At 37.1% G+C, this 14,650-nt stretch overlaps 1 protein-coding gene across 1 annotated transcript; it reads right to left on the reverse strand.

The window, feature by feature from the left end:
* Positions 1-8,341: 8,341 nt before the first annotated feature.
* LOC113715832 (uncharacterized) lies at positions 8,342-10,753 on the reverse strand. Its single transcript, XM_072064083.1, has 3 exons — positions 9,602-10,753; positions 9,315-9,507; positions 8,342-9,218 (listed from the first exon to the last, which is right to left on the reverse strand). Exons 1-3 carry the CDS (start codon positions 10,010-10,012, stop codon positions 8,656-8,658), a joined length of 1,167 nt encoding a protein of 388 aa, XP_071920184.1. The 5' UTR covers positions 10,013-10,753; the 3' UTR covers positions 8,342-8,655.
* Positions 10,754-14,650: the final 3,897 nt, after the last annotated feature.

The following is a 14,650-nucleotide window of genomic DNA, read 5'->3' on the forward strand; positions in this document are numbered from 1 at the left end:
TCGGGGTGGTGGCGGTGAAGAGTGATAGGTGGTGGTCTATTTTTTTTATATATACATATATTTGTAGTTATTTTTTATATATGGTATACATATAATATGTTTTTTGAGTTATTTTTATGTGTATATTACTGTAACATTGTATATGAAAACTTGTTTTTCAAAAATTGAGAAATCCAAACAGAGCCTTGTAGGAGTACTGGCACGTGAATGGATCAACGGGCCGCCATTTCCGCTGTTGAGCCTTGTAGGAACCCAAAATGTCTGTCTAATTTAAAGCGCATTAATGGATTGGAGTTTCTGAGACCATATGCAGGCCCATCTTAGTATGCAGAGGTTTTTTAAATTCGTTTTGCAAGAAGTATTAGTGAACTCAAAATTTCTATATCCATATTTCTATTACTGATGAATGAGGATAAATCACAATAACACAATGTACCTTTTTCTTTGGTCACTATTACTACATTAGAAACACCTTAAATTTAATCTGCTAATTTTGACTTGAAAACAAATAGTTGTATCTGTGTATCATTTTGGCATTATTATAGTTATAGAATAAATGTCTTTTGATTAAAATGCTTTATTAAATCATAAATTAACTATTAGGAAAAACTCTACTTTGCCCTCAACTTGCATCATTTTTTTCACTTTACATCCTAAACTCTCAAATTTGTTCAATTAAAATCCAATTCATGACAACCTTAGCAAAATTAATGAAATAAATGATGCTACAAATCAATGTTTTATTCTAAATTAGTACATTATCATTAATTTCTATGAACCCAATCACTAATATTGGTAGCAAAATTAATAAGATAAAAGGTGGTGCAAATTAATGATAATGTATCGTTTTGTTTCAATTCCACTCATTTTGACCACTATCATATTATTATAAAAAAAAACACACACACTGCCATTTAGTTATAAGGTCGTTTATGCAATTAATTTGCTAACATTGCTATTGATTGAATTTAAATGAGGCAAATTTGAAAGTTTATGGTACAAAATGTCCAAATTTAAGAATTTAAGGTAGAAAATGTCTAAAATTAAAATTTAAGGTGCAAAATAAAAAAAAAAAATAGAAAGAGTGGTGCAAGTTGGATGGCACAAATTGAAGTTAGACCTAACTATTAGGGAGGTGCTTTCCAATTACAAGTAACGCTAAACAATATTGTGCTATTTCTTGGCTTCGATATCAATGGTTTTTGCACTCTTCGTCAAGACATTTTTCTTTAAGCAACTAATATAAACCAAAGAAAATCACTTCTCAAAATATATAAATAAAGAAAAAGGAATCCCAAAAAAGTTTTTTTTTTGTATTTCAATAAAATTTTTAATGAATTTTTAATTTCAAATACATAACATCATAAAAAAGTATTATAGTATTATTTTTAAAAAATCAAATAATATTCAATTCAAACAAACCCAAAGAAGATTATTTGAAAAGATTTTTTGATATGATATACCATAATATTTTTTCTTGTGTGATATATGTAAAATAAAAATAATTAAAAGAACTTGCTTTTTGTAAATAACAAAGAATTTTTTGTTCCAAACGATCCCATCAATCAAGACGAGTCCGCATCCCTTATTACGAGAAAGTCAACCCTAGACCCGCGCACGGGATTCAGAGTAATTTAAAGAATGTATATAAACTGGGAAGGGGCTGCCAAAACATGGTCGTCCTCCATGTATTGCTCACGTGCGGGTTGTCAAAGTGGCCCGAGCTGGAAATCTTATATATTTTTTTCCCTTTTTTTTATTTGTTTGTTTGTTCTTTCTTCTTTTTTCTTGGAACCCAACGTCTTTCTTCTTTTCTTTATTCTGCAAGTTATCGGCGTCCTCCATCAAATGCCTTTTGTCCTTGGAACCCAACGCTAATTATAGCATCTCTGCTAGCAACCTTATACGAAAGCTCCTTGGAACGCAGCACTGATTATTGCATCTTTGCTAAGCAGCGTGCTTTTCATATTGTATTGAGCTGTTAAAATTGGAATGGTGATGATTAGCTTCCTATTAAATTAAAGGCAGATAGCAGGACCCTGGAACCTTAATATATCGCTGTCCATCAATAATCATCATCAATATATAATTTTAGAGTAGACACGGCAGCTATACATGCAGGCCGACTGTGCGCTAATTTCAACCGCCTTAATGGTTGCTCGGATTTTAAGCACGCAGGCACTCTTTACGGCTTTTCATGGAGCTTCTTGGCCCGCCTTTCCATGGCCGGAGGTGGAGAGTAGCTTTTTTAGTCCTCCTTCTTGCAGGCGCCTCGCCATCCCTTCCTCTCCTCCACCTTATTTTGGACCTGTTCCTCAACCTTCGCTGGTTTTGTTGCATTTTTTGGGGCTCTTCCTCTCACCGCCAATATACTCCTTGCTGCTGTTAGCTGGAAGAGGTTCTCGTTCTATTTCTACTTTTCGGTTCTTTTTTTATATTTCTTGCTTCCTTCCTATGCAGGTTCTGAGCTTAATTAGGCTGTGGTTCTATCACTCTGCACTCAAGTTTCGCTTGTTTACTGGTTAGCTTTTTTCGTTTGTGAGATTAGTTCCTGTCCCTACACTGTTTTTCCATGGTGCCTGCTGCTTAGATGGTTTACGTTTATCCGCGGCTTGGCTGGTCATGTTGTGTGCGTTGACTTTGTTAGCCCCTTACTTGCGCCTTTCTTTCTCTTTAGCCCCGTTGTTTTACATGCTGGTGTTTTTGAAGCTACTGCTACTCCTCTTAGCCGTATGCGCTTGGTTTTATTTGCTTATTTTGTCATTCCATGTGTCCTTGTTCGTCGAACTGTTCTTTGTTGTTTCTTCCTAGATGTGCCACTGCTGTTTTGCTCAGCTCATGTGTCGTTAACGTTCAGTCCGTTCCTTGTGTTTCTTGCATGCAGGTTGTGTGTTCCATCTCCTTCAGTTAAAGGTACTCTCTACTCTTTCCCTATGTGAACTTTGCTGCTAGAACTTCGTCATCATTCAAACTTTTTGTTGCTGCTTAGCCTTCATGCTCATTCCATCTTTTATACATTTGTTTAGCCTCTTCTTTTTTCTCTTCATGCTCATGGGCTACTCTCACAACCCGCACGGGAAAAGAAGGATGACCTCTTGCGGCGCTGCAGGGAAGCTAATGCTGCAAAGAAAAAAAATATGGCCCTTGCTCCTTCGGGTCCTGGACCTACAGCTCGCCTCTCAAAAAGAAAACGCGGAGCTGATGTCCAGGAAGCGGCTTCACCAGGCATACACACAGGTGTTCGTGTTTCTGCTGGTTCTGATCAGCCATGTAGTGCCTATCGTGCTAATGTTGGAACCAGCCAGTGTCCACCTCCTATACAAAGTTCTTTTGCTGATCCTGCCAATGTTACTTTGGGTGGTCATCGAGCATCTTTACCAGGTTCTGTATCCATTGAGTTGTTATTTCTCTGTCTGGTGTTTCGGCTCTCATACAATTGCCTACTGTGACAACGCCATCGACTAACGAAAATCCACTTACCAAATCAAATTCTCTCCTGCTGAAAAAGTTACCCCGAACACGCGAATGCTTCCAAACATTCCTTTTTTCTAGCCTCAATGCCTCCGTACTCACTCCTAACGAGCTACCAAAGTGCATGTCAAAGGTTATAGGACAAAAAATACAAATGTGCTTATATTTGCAATATATATTCCGTAACCCTGTTAAGAATTCAAAAACAAGCACGGTCAGCTAAATAATTTCTCTGTACAACAAATCTATTTTTAAATAAATGCTTACTGTCCTCTCAACCTGGGCATACTTACAACGTACCACCGTGCGCAAGCACGGTGAACATCACCTAGTAGTATTTTAATTTACAGGTACACCGTGACGCTGTGGCTTGCGTAGTCCACGGTCCAGATTTGCAGGTCACTTTTGAGAGCCCAAAGCATGGGCCTTCATGAATGCATTAATTAACATCCCCGAAGCAGGAGCAATTCAATTGAATCGCAACTCGAAAGGTACCATTGAACAAACCACTGAGCTTGGGAGGGACTTAGGCCATAACATTTTTTTGATCCAGCCAGATTTACATATCTATTAGTTCATAACACACAAATCTTCTTAGTCTCCCCCTCTCCTGTAGATTATGACAGAATAAGTTATATAATTATTATCGTTGTCCAGAAAAAAAAAAAAAAAAAAGAAGAAGAAAGGTACCCTTGAACAGGTTCCGTGGCGTGAAGGCGTGATTCTTATTCTCAGATAGTAAAGAAGAGACGGGAAAACTGTAAAATGTCTGTAATAGATATGTTATCCCCCCTGGATGACCAACATATTCCTTCATGTTATTGCCACATCTTCGAGAACTGTCTTAGTTATGACAATTTGTTCAAGCCCAATCTTCTGTAGTTCTGTGTGTAACCCACAAAAAAAAAATTTTTTTTTTTTTGTTTTCCAAAACTTGGTAATTAACAGGTACTATTCCTATAACGATCATAACTTTTGGCTGCCGCACATTAAATATATATATTTTTTATCCTAGGGTGGGAGCCCTCCACCTCTAGGTCTTTCGCTCTTTCCGTTTTCTCGATTCTAACATGAATTTTAATTTTGGTAATAGCATTAGGCTCTAAACTACTGAAAATTCGTGTAAATTTCTAAGCAGGCATGGTTGTCAAACAAATATATATATATAGATATATATATTGGTTAGTACGAAAATGATACAGAGGATAGGAGGGACTAGTTAAATCCAAGTTTCCACTTTGTCCCAAAAAAAAAAAAAGATTTCTTTTCTCAGTATGATCTCTATCATAATAAAAGCAAAAAAATATCCCCGCGCCTGATAAAATCAAGCCAAAGTGAAAGTATACAGTAGAAAATTTGTTCAATTTCTGGGATTTTCAAGGCGTAGTCTTTTAGCACTATGGACGAACTGCTTTCTAGCAAAACTCCTCACCTGTTAGCACCCCTCCCCCTCCCCCCCCAAAAAAAAAAAAAATCCTCTCCTGTTTAACATGGACATCAAAAGTGAAAGTTCCCTGCTCAACAGCCTTATCTAGTGCATACGTCAAATTTTCCATGGAGTTGACGGGCTATTACGCTGGACGAGAGTTATCTAGTGCGTACTTTTGAATAGCGTTTCTTGTTAAATAATAATAAAAAAAAAAACTCCCTGCATAGAATGGATTTTCATGGGCCATCCGAAAGTCATGATCTTATATAGGCCTCGCTACTTGATGGGATGGTCGTTTAATTGCTATACTTGACCTAACCTGAGAATATTACAAGCTTTACATATATAATATAAGCACGCATACGACATTAATGCTCACATATATGACAGTCCAGAATAGTACAGAAACTGAGAATTGCGACGAGTTTGCCAATTCAGATTTCAGACCTGAAACTTCCAAATGAATAGTATTTAAAAGACGGGTCTAAATCCCATTACCTACTGCGTCACCATATAGCAGGTGGCCTGATAGTGGCCGGTGGACTTGTACTCGTCAAACCAATTTTATTGACAAACAAAAAGCCCCCGACCTTTTTTTTTATTTTTTTATTTTTTGGCAACCAAATCAAGAGATATTAATTGAAACCTTAAAAGGGGTTAGAAAACTAGAGAATAGTCCACTTTCTTTCTTCTTCTTTTTTTCTGAGTAAATATTTCCTACACTAACTGTATACATCATCATCGTTGGCATCTATGCAAAAATTAAATTTCAAATTCAAATTTTACATAATTATCATTCATTCAATGCTCATTATCAGTGTAGAAAAGATTAATTTTTTTTTTTTTGGGTCAGATCACAGATGGAGACTATAAGTCAAAACTAAACCCATACAACTCTTAACCTTGTACAGGCTATGCCTTAACTCCTTGTTGCAGACGGGCGAAAACCTCATCAAATCGGCAGGATGAACAACCAGCCAACAGCTTTCGACAATAACCCAATTGTTATATCGAGCTTCTTGGCCAACATCAGTGTGATCCATCGAAACATACAAGGCCTCGGCCCAATGAGCTTGAAAAGAATGGAAATACCAATGGAAGGGGGACCCTACTACTGCCGAAGACAAAAATGTCAAAAGGGTGCCGACAGTTGAGAGTTGGGAGTTACTTTGGGATGAAGTCTGGTCAGGTGAAGCCTAAAGGACAGCACTTCTAGAAAGAGAGGATCCATGCCCTTCTTTTGACCATCAAGAAGGAAGCAGTTTTGGCTTCGTATTTTCCAGTCTCCCGGCCCCTAGCCTAGTAAATTTGTATTCTAGTCCAACAAGTTACTCTGCCAAACCCCTCGGTGAAGCATCCGCCTTTGACTTGGCGTGTTGCGGTAACAAAGCTATGTTGCAACTTTCTTATTAGTTACTACCATATTCCTCAAAAAAGTGTTTTGAGATATTTCAAAATGAGCATATTTGGATAGCAAAATTTTTTTAAAATATTATTTTATTTGTATTATAAATATATTTTTAATTATTTTTTTTAATTATCTTTTTATCTCACATACGCAATGCAGTGTTGGGTTGCGACTTGTGAGTGCCCATAACTATATCTGTTGTTTATAATCAAATGAAATATTTATGGTCGATATAAGTAGGGATGATTGTGTCAAAATTTCTGAGGAGAAAATTAGCTGGCCAAGGTAGAGACATCCTTCACTACCCCACCAAGCAACATTACCCGGACCTTCCCTTCCAAGTGACCAAGTGGGTCTTAGTTAAAGTCTAGTAGAAGCTTCCCTTCCAACCTTCCCGTTGTCCCACATCGATTCTAAGGGGTTTGAGGATCGGGTAGTTAAGTCTCCAAGGTTGCCTCAAGAGTTGCCGGCTTTTGAGGTGGACTTTGGTATTAGGTTTAATTGCTTTACTTGAAAAAGTCTGACAAAAAAAGACAAAGACGTAAGTCGGGGGGGAATTCTGAGGTAAGTGGGTCTTAGTTAAGGTCTAGTAGAAGCTTCCCTTCCAACCTTCCCGTTGTCCCACATCGATTCTAAGGGGTTTGAGGGTCGGGTAGTTAAGTCCCCAAGGTTGCCTCAAGAGTTGCCGGCTTTTGAGGTGGACTTTGGGATTAGGTTTAATTGCTTTACTTGAAAAAGTCTGACAAAAAAAAAAAACATTACCCGGACAATACGTGCTGCTCCATTTATTCAGATGAAAGTAATTAAGAAGACCTTCGCTCCTACCCAAAAGCGAAAGACGGAATATTGAGAGTAATTGAGTTGGAAAAATTTTTTTTTTTTTTGGAGGCTTTACTAAAAGGGTGCAGGACCCTTGTAAAATTCTCTGATCATTTTGACACATTCACATGATTGAATCATTGCAATCAACCCGCTATTCTCTGTAAAGCTTTATATATATATTTAAAAAAAAAAAAAAAAAAACTGCAGCATCCATTTAACAAAACAAAATGTTCTACTGTTGTTTACCTTTCATTAAATATTCCCATCATAGCTTTGCGTTTGGGGAATTTAACAACCTGACCCACATGCTTTACAAAAAAAATAAATAAACTAACAGATCCTAAACCACATGCACTGTATACTAAAGTAAAATACCTAGGATTGACTGCAGCTGCCCGCTAAGCCAAAAAAAAAAAAAATTTTAAATGCAAACAAAAAAGGAAAAAGAAAAAACAATTCGGGGTATCTCACAGGGGCGGGCAATGATTTTAATGTGACAAAAAAGCCCAAAATTCCAAGCACTTTTAATTTAAGTAATCAAAAGAGCTCCCTGAATACAATTTCCCAAAAGAGGCAGTGGTGGACCGTCTTCAGTCCCGGAGCTGATAGAACACCTTTTAAGGCATTTCATTTCAGCCACCACAGCTAGCAGTAGTAGTTAAAATTTTTATAATCACCTTCGCCGTCAACAGCTTAGGCTCTAATACTACCCGTATATATACTACTCCGGTAGTAATAACTAATAAGCAAAGTTAAAGACTACTGTAAATGCAGCTCAAGATGGCTCAGTCCATGAAAACCCCTGCATTCATCCATCTTTCGGTGGCCATAAATAATTAACCGCATCCCCTTTTGGCCATCATAAATCATCATATTTGTCTGGAGGACTCATTTTATGATATGAACCCGTGACAGGGTGCAGACCGTCCGTGAAATCTATTCTTTTCTCTATTCTCCCGGCAGCCCAATTAACTTCGAACATTAGGAAAACCATTTTATGGCTGAGCTGGCCGTTTCTTGTCCCAACTCCCAACCGTTTTCTTTTACGCTAACATACGGAGTACAACAGCTACACGAGTTTACCATACTCGACACATACATATGCACAAAATTGCCATACCAGGTCATTATCGATTTGCCTTTCTGTATAGGGTCAATGCTGCTCGCCCTCGCAGGAGGAGAAGGGAAATGGTATAGAATCTAGCCAGCAATTTTGCACCACAAATTGAGTTGGGACTTTAATATTAGCAAAATGATGACGATGAACAAGTCAAATCCAAGGCCAAACTGGATATAGTAGTACTATGAGATATGTGGGGTTCTCATCCAGGACGAAGTACAAGCTACCATATAAGCTGTTATTCTCTATTTCTAATTTTCTAGCATCATGTTATTTCTGTATATTACCTATCCATGCCCTTGCAATAAAAACAGAAGGGAATCATTCAGCCTTGGTCCTTCGATGATCAAACCAAAATGAGAAAAAGAAGAAAATCCAAAAATTAAAAATATCAAAACTTCAAGTCTAGCCTTCAATGACAGAAGCTAAACCAGCGAGGATCTTGACACCAATCTGTGAACTCTTTGGCTTAGTCTCCGGGGGCTTCCATTGCTTTGCCACCATCAGAGACTTCTCTTCATTTTCACCAGCACAATCATTTGTCTCAACTCGAGAGATTTTCTCTCCGATCGTCAGCTCAAACTCTCTTCCAGAGCCCTCCTTTAGATTTAAAGGATCTTCCTTTTCAACTTTCACATCCCTCTCATGGGAATCCATTGCTGATGGCATTGGAGTTAATTTCGGTGTAGCTCTGGTGTAAGGAGAGAGCCATTTGGCCATGACATATTCAGCTTTTCGCCACGGGGGACAGGGCATGCCTTTCTTCTTCAAGCTTTGCTTTGCTGCCTCAGAGACAATGCTCACAATCCTCTGAAGACGATCAGCTTTGCCGACGAATATAATCGGCAAGACCTGTAGGATCAATTTGTAGGCTTTAGTGGACCTTGCAATCTCAAATTCTGATCTGAAATCGATGTCAATTATCAGCCTATCGCCTTCAAACAAAACATCGACGTATTCATATTCCCCTGCAAAAAACAAATGTTCCATAATATATGAGATAAAATTTCAAGATCATAGCTAAGGAGTAAAAGGCAGGACAAAGTTTAAAGCGGAGTTTTTACCAGCTGGGAAAGAGGAGGATTTTTCCCAGCGAGACTCGCAGATTGAAGCATCATAGCCGAGGGTTAAAAGATCATCAGTCACAATTTTTCTGCAAAAATGGTCCTTGCGCTTGCCAATTTTGTTCTTTTCAACGATTTTCGCAATGTCAGCCAATAGGTTTCTCTCAGAAACACAAGCACATGGTACCAAACTCTGCTCACAACCACCAAAAAGAAGAACAAAAGACGACAAAATTCAGAAAACTGGAACCTCACAATATCCTTGTGCAACCTGAAATACGAATTACCTTGAGGGAATCACATGCATCGGGGCAACTGGTATGGTTTGATTCACCGAAGCAATTGACTGAGTCGGCTTCATCGTCTGAGCTGTCCGTACCGTTCCCCCTCAAGCACTTGCACCGCTGCCGGCCACACCTCTGCTTATTGTCACCGCTCTCGTAGATGAAATTCTCCACCATCTTATCCAAGCAAACAGAACTCAGCTCGAAGTCATCGCAATTTTCCCTCCCAAAATGTGACTCTCCTCCACCGGCGATGGTTCCTGTTGACTTCTCCGGAGCCGATATCTTCAAGACACTCGAGAACTGCCGCTCGAAAAGCCGCTTGAACCGAGACTTGATTACCGGCTTCACCGGCTCATATCGAGGAGCTGATGATCCTTCGGGTGAGGTGAAATCAATTGGTTGAATCTTCATGGGAAATGGCACGTCTCTTGTGATCCAGTTAACAAAACAGGGAATGAAAACTTCCCCGCCTATATTTTCTACGCTTTCTTAAATGTTTACTAGTCAACGATGATGACTTCAAAAATTTTGATCATCTCCACTTGTACTAAAAAATTTTACAGATACAAAAACCCTTTTCCTGTACTATTATCTAAGAGTTACAAAAAAAGGCACCGATCAGGGAGAAATATGCAGTGCATATTACAAAGGCTAGAAATCGATGACTTGTGGGCAGTATATCGTCGTCGGATCACCAAATTCTATCAACACAAAAAACGAGAATTTGGCCAAAATCAACGATCTACCAAAATCGAAGAGGTTTAAACTAGAACAAATACCTTCATTTTGCCGATTACGGTCAATAATATACTACTAATGCTAGGTAATACTAGTAATTTGCAAGCCATCTGAGAGACAAAGCAAGGAATAGCTTCGAAGCTCTGGCAAGTTAAACATAATCTCGCTTTTGCTTAGGGCTTGAAAATAAATCGAAAAAAGCGGCCAAGAATGCATCAGTATCATCAGCGCTCAGGCAATCCAGATAATGATCGACGGCCAGAGTCTTCATTTTCCGGCGGTGGAGTGGAAATTTTCCTGATAAAAGAAAAAAAAAAGCGTCGATTCCGTTAAGAAGTAAAGCTGCAGAAATTATGAAGCGGGAGAAGAGGACAGTTTTTTAGGACGATGATGGTAGTAAATGGGTATTCCGGTGAAAGGCCAAAGAGGAGGAGCGAGGAGGATTTATAAAGGGCTGGAGGAGTATGCTGACTAGGATGGGTGCCACGAGGGATTCCTACGTGGCAGATATGGTCTAAACTTAACATTAAGGGGTACGTGTCGACAAACGAGGACTCTTGAGTTCAAATCACAGCCACGCGACGCCACGTCTCCCATGGAGGACGCGTGGCGAAATGGGTAAAGGTCGAAAATGACCTCAGCTTCTTTCGCACCGGACATGTTTGGTTAATGCCTTAATGGTCACCCCTCGTGATGCAATGTCCCTTTGCAAATTACAAGCCAAACCTTCGCGTTCGTCGTCGCGTGGAGTATAGCTTCCCAAAGTAGGTGTCTCCTTTCCTTTTTGAATATTTTTTCATTTTGGCTCTATTTTTTAATAGACGGGATCCTCCGTCTAATTTTTGTGTTCAACACAAAACTTTTCCTGTCCAATACAAAACTACGTAATTATACTTATAAATATCGCTGATATGACACATAACATTGAATGCATATTTAGGGGATATTAGGTAAATGGATTTCAAATTCAATAATATTCATAAATGATGTTTTTTAGAATTTCATGCCGCATGATTCATATGAGATTAGGTAAGCATTTGAGGACGAAATCCTTAAATTTGTCAAATTTACAATTACGTGTAGTCATATTGATTTAGAAAGTAAGCCATTCATGCTAAAATTGAATTTGAAACTCATTTACCAAACATCCCCTAAATATGCATTCAATGTTATGTGCCACATCAACAGTAGTATTAGTAAATGAAACTACGTAGTTTTCTATTTGACAGAAAAAATGAACAGATATAATGTACCTCAAACGTACAAGTGTGTTTGGAGTGCATATTATTTATACCTTATTTAAGCACACTAACTTGCTTGCATAATGAACACATTTTCCTGTCACTTTTTTATCTCATATATATCATATCAAAAAGTGGTACAGTAATTTATTCAAAAAATTATCCCAAATAATCTCCTATCCAAACACACTTGTAATTGCACATTTGACATGAAATGTACTTGAACAAACCTGAGATTGGGTTGGGATCGAGATATGTAATGGAAAATTTGAAATTCCCTTAAGTTCTGTTTGGATTATTGAATTTGAATTCAAGAGAGAATTCATTTGAATGGATTTGATAAAACTAAGAAAAAAAAAGGTATATTTATAATTGACAAGATATTTGGGGCATAAAGTTTTTTAAAAAATCGCATTTTCCATTTTTTTCCTTTCTTCCTCTGCTGCTCTTGTTCTTCATCTTTTCTGATGTTGGCGCTGCTAGTGGTGTCGAACATCCTCACACACACATAAATTCTCTCTCAGACATCTAGAATCTCAAATCAAACATGAAAATAAGTCATCTTTGTTTCAAACCTTCCCTGGACACCAGAGCAGGAGCAGAAGCCCATGGGCAGCGAAAGAGGCACAACAGCGGAGTTCGCCATGGCAGGGACTCGCTGACCATTCACATCCAGAAGTGCTCGACTTCATAATGATTGATGACTTTAAGTCTTAGGATGAGAGATCGAGAGCTGTGAAAAAAAAAGGGATTTGAAATTATTCAAAACTTCGATTGGATTGAGAAATTTGATGAATAATTTAAAATTCATCCAAATCACTCTAATTATTTAAATTACTTAATAAGCATTTGAATTTGTAATACATCAATTAATAAAATATATTTTAAATATTAAAATAATTAATAATTAATAAATATAAATATCTCATGAATGATGTAAATAATTAAAGAGATTTGGGAGTATTTCAAATCATTTGTCAAAATAAGTGAATTTGAAACACATTTGGTTCATTTTAACTTCTAAAATCCCTTCACTTAGTTGATGGATTTCAAATCAAAATCTCTCTTTAACTTATCTAAGCAAGTTGCCTGGATTTGGGCAAGGATTTGAAATCAAAAATCCACCCAAATTTCCCATCCAAATAGAGCCTTACGTTCCCCATCCAATTCTCACTGTCGATGACTTAGAAGGTGTTTAGTTTTAGGGTTAATTATGTTTTGATCCCTTGAACTTGGCCCATATTAACAGTTTGACTTGTTGAACTTCAAAATATATATACTTTGCCCTTCATTGTTAAATTGTTGACTAAGTTAAAACGAAATTATATTTTACATGATCAAAATATGTTAAACTCAACGAGTTTTTATAAAACATTACAAAAAAAAAAATTAAAAAAGGAATCTAAGCAACTAAATGTTAATGGCAATATTTACTTTAGATGAAATAAAATTAATTACTTCATTTGGAATAAAAATTATGTAGCACTTTTTTTATGTATTTTAGACGGGATAAAAATATGATTGAAAAAATAAAAATACAATGAACATGTTTAATGAATCTCAAAATTTTCCCTGATTAATGTATAATCCAAACAAAATATAAAGCAATGTACTCTTATAGCATAAAAACATCAATTTATATCTTATTGAATAGTGATAATCTTATGAGAGATATATGGTAAGCGAAAATTATCAAAGCCAATTCGTTTATACTTTTAAGGAAAAAAAAAAGAAACAATGAATATATATATATATAATATTAATAAAAAAACTTAAAAGAATTGAAAAGGATTTTAATTCTTTTGTTAAATCTTCCATTCCCAACATTAGGCAGAGTAAATAATTTGTGAAATCGGTGTGTTTGGATTGTCTTCTATTTCACTTTATTTACACCTTATTTATGCATACTGATTTGTTTGCATCATCAACACATTTTCTAATTATCTTTTTATCTCGCATATATCATATCAAAAAAGTTGTACAGTACTTTTTTCACAATATTATTTCAAATAATTTACAATCCAAACACATATATTTTGATATAATTTTACGTTGTATCTTTCAGTATTAAAGCTCAGCTTTAAGCTAACTAGACTAATTGATAATTAAATATACATTATATTGAAAAAATCAGATTCCACTTTTTGTTATTAGTCACTGGGATTTAATTCACAAATTTGACATTTAACGTCAAAATTGTCAAATTACTGAAATGGTAAGATCCCAAAAAAAAAAAAAAAAAAAAAAAGCAGAGTGGACAAGCACAACTTCTTTGAGCGGTCTTATCCTTTTCATCTTTATCCTTTTTTTTTTTTTTTGGTATATATAAGAGTTCGTGGACTTTGTGGTCATTTTAATGCGGCATTCTCGGTCACGTGATTAGTACGATAGTCACTACTTTTGTAGCACTACTGTACTGAAAAGCGAAAAGGCCATGACGTGATTTGACGAAATTAACCTACCTTGAAGTCGAAGGACTTCACTGACGCAACCATACAATAGCCAAATAGATTTGTACTGCAATCTGAAATTTACCGTACTGAAAAGGTAATTAAGATTTGTGGAGGTTTCTATCCCACATCGGTTCGGGGGGGGGGTTTGGGGTTTGGGTATTTAAGGTCTGGGGGAAACTTCAAAAGTTGCCGGCTTTTGAAGTTCTCTCCCAGAGTAACTTTACTTATCAAAAGTCTGAGTTTCTCAGAAAAAGACAAAAAAAAGAAAAGGTAATTAAGATGATTTGACGAAATTAACTTACCCTAGGCCTTTGTCCTCCTTATCGGTGGTCATAAACGTGATGAGGGCTCTATGATCGTGAAGGTTTCCTAGTAACTTCGCAGGTAGAAAGAGACTTTCATCATCGGGTGACGTCGAAACTTGAATGGTTAAAGTGGAGAGACTGGCCCACATTTGAAACTTGAAAGGTTAAAGTGGAGAGACTGGCCCACATTCGATGATCACTAGAATTGGTGGATCTTTTATTCCCAACCCAGCTAAAAGCAGGAATAGTTTGGGAGTGCTGAAAAAGTAACCCGGTTGCGCTATCCGAAAGGCGTCGCCGTTCGTTCGACGG

Source organism: Coffea arabica, chromosome 1e, assembly GCF_036785885.1.
Source record: "Coffea arabica cultivar ET-39 chromosome 1e, Coffea Arabica ET-39 HiFi, whole genome shotgun sequence".
Taxonomy (NCBI): Eukaryota; Viridiplantae; Streptophyta; class Magnoliopsida; order Gentianales; family Rubiaceae; genus Coffea; species Coffea arabica.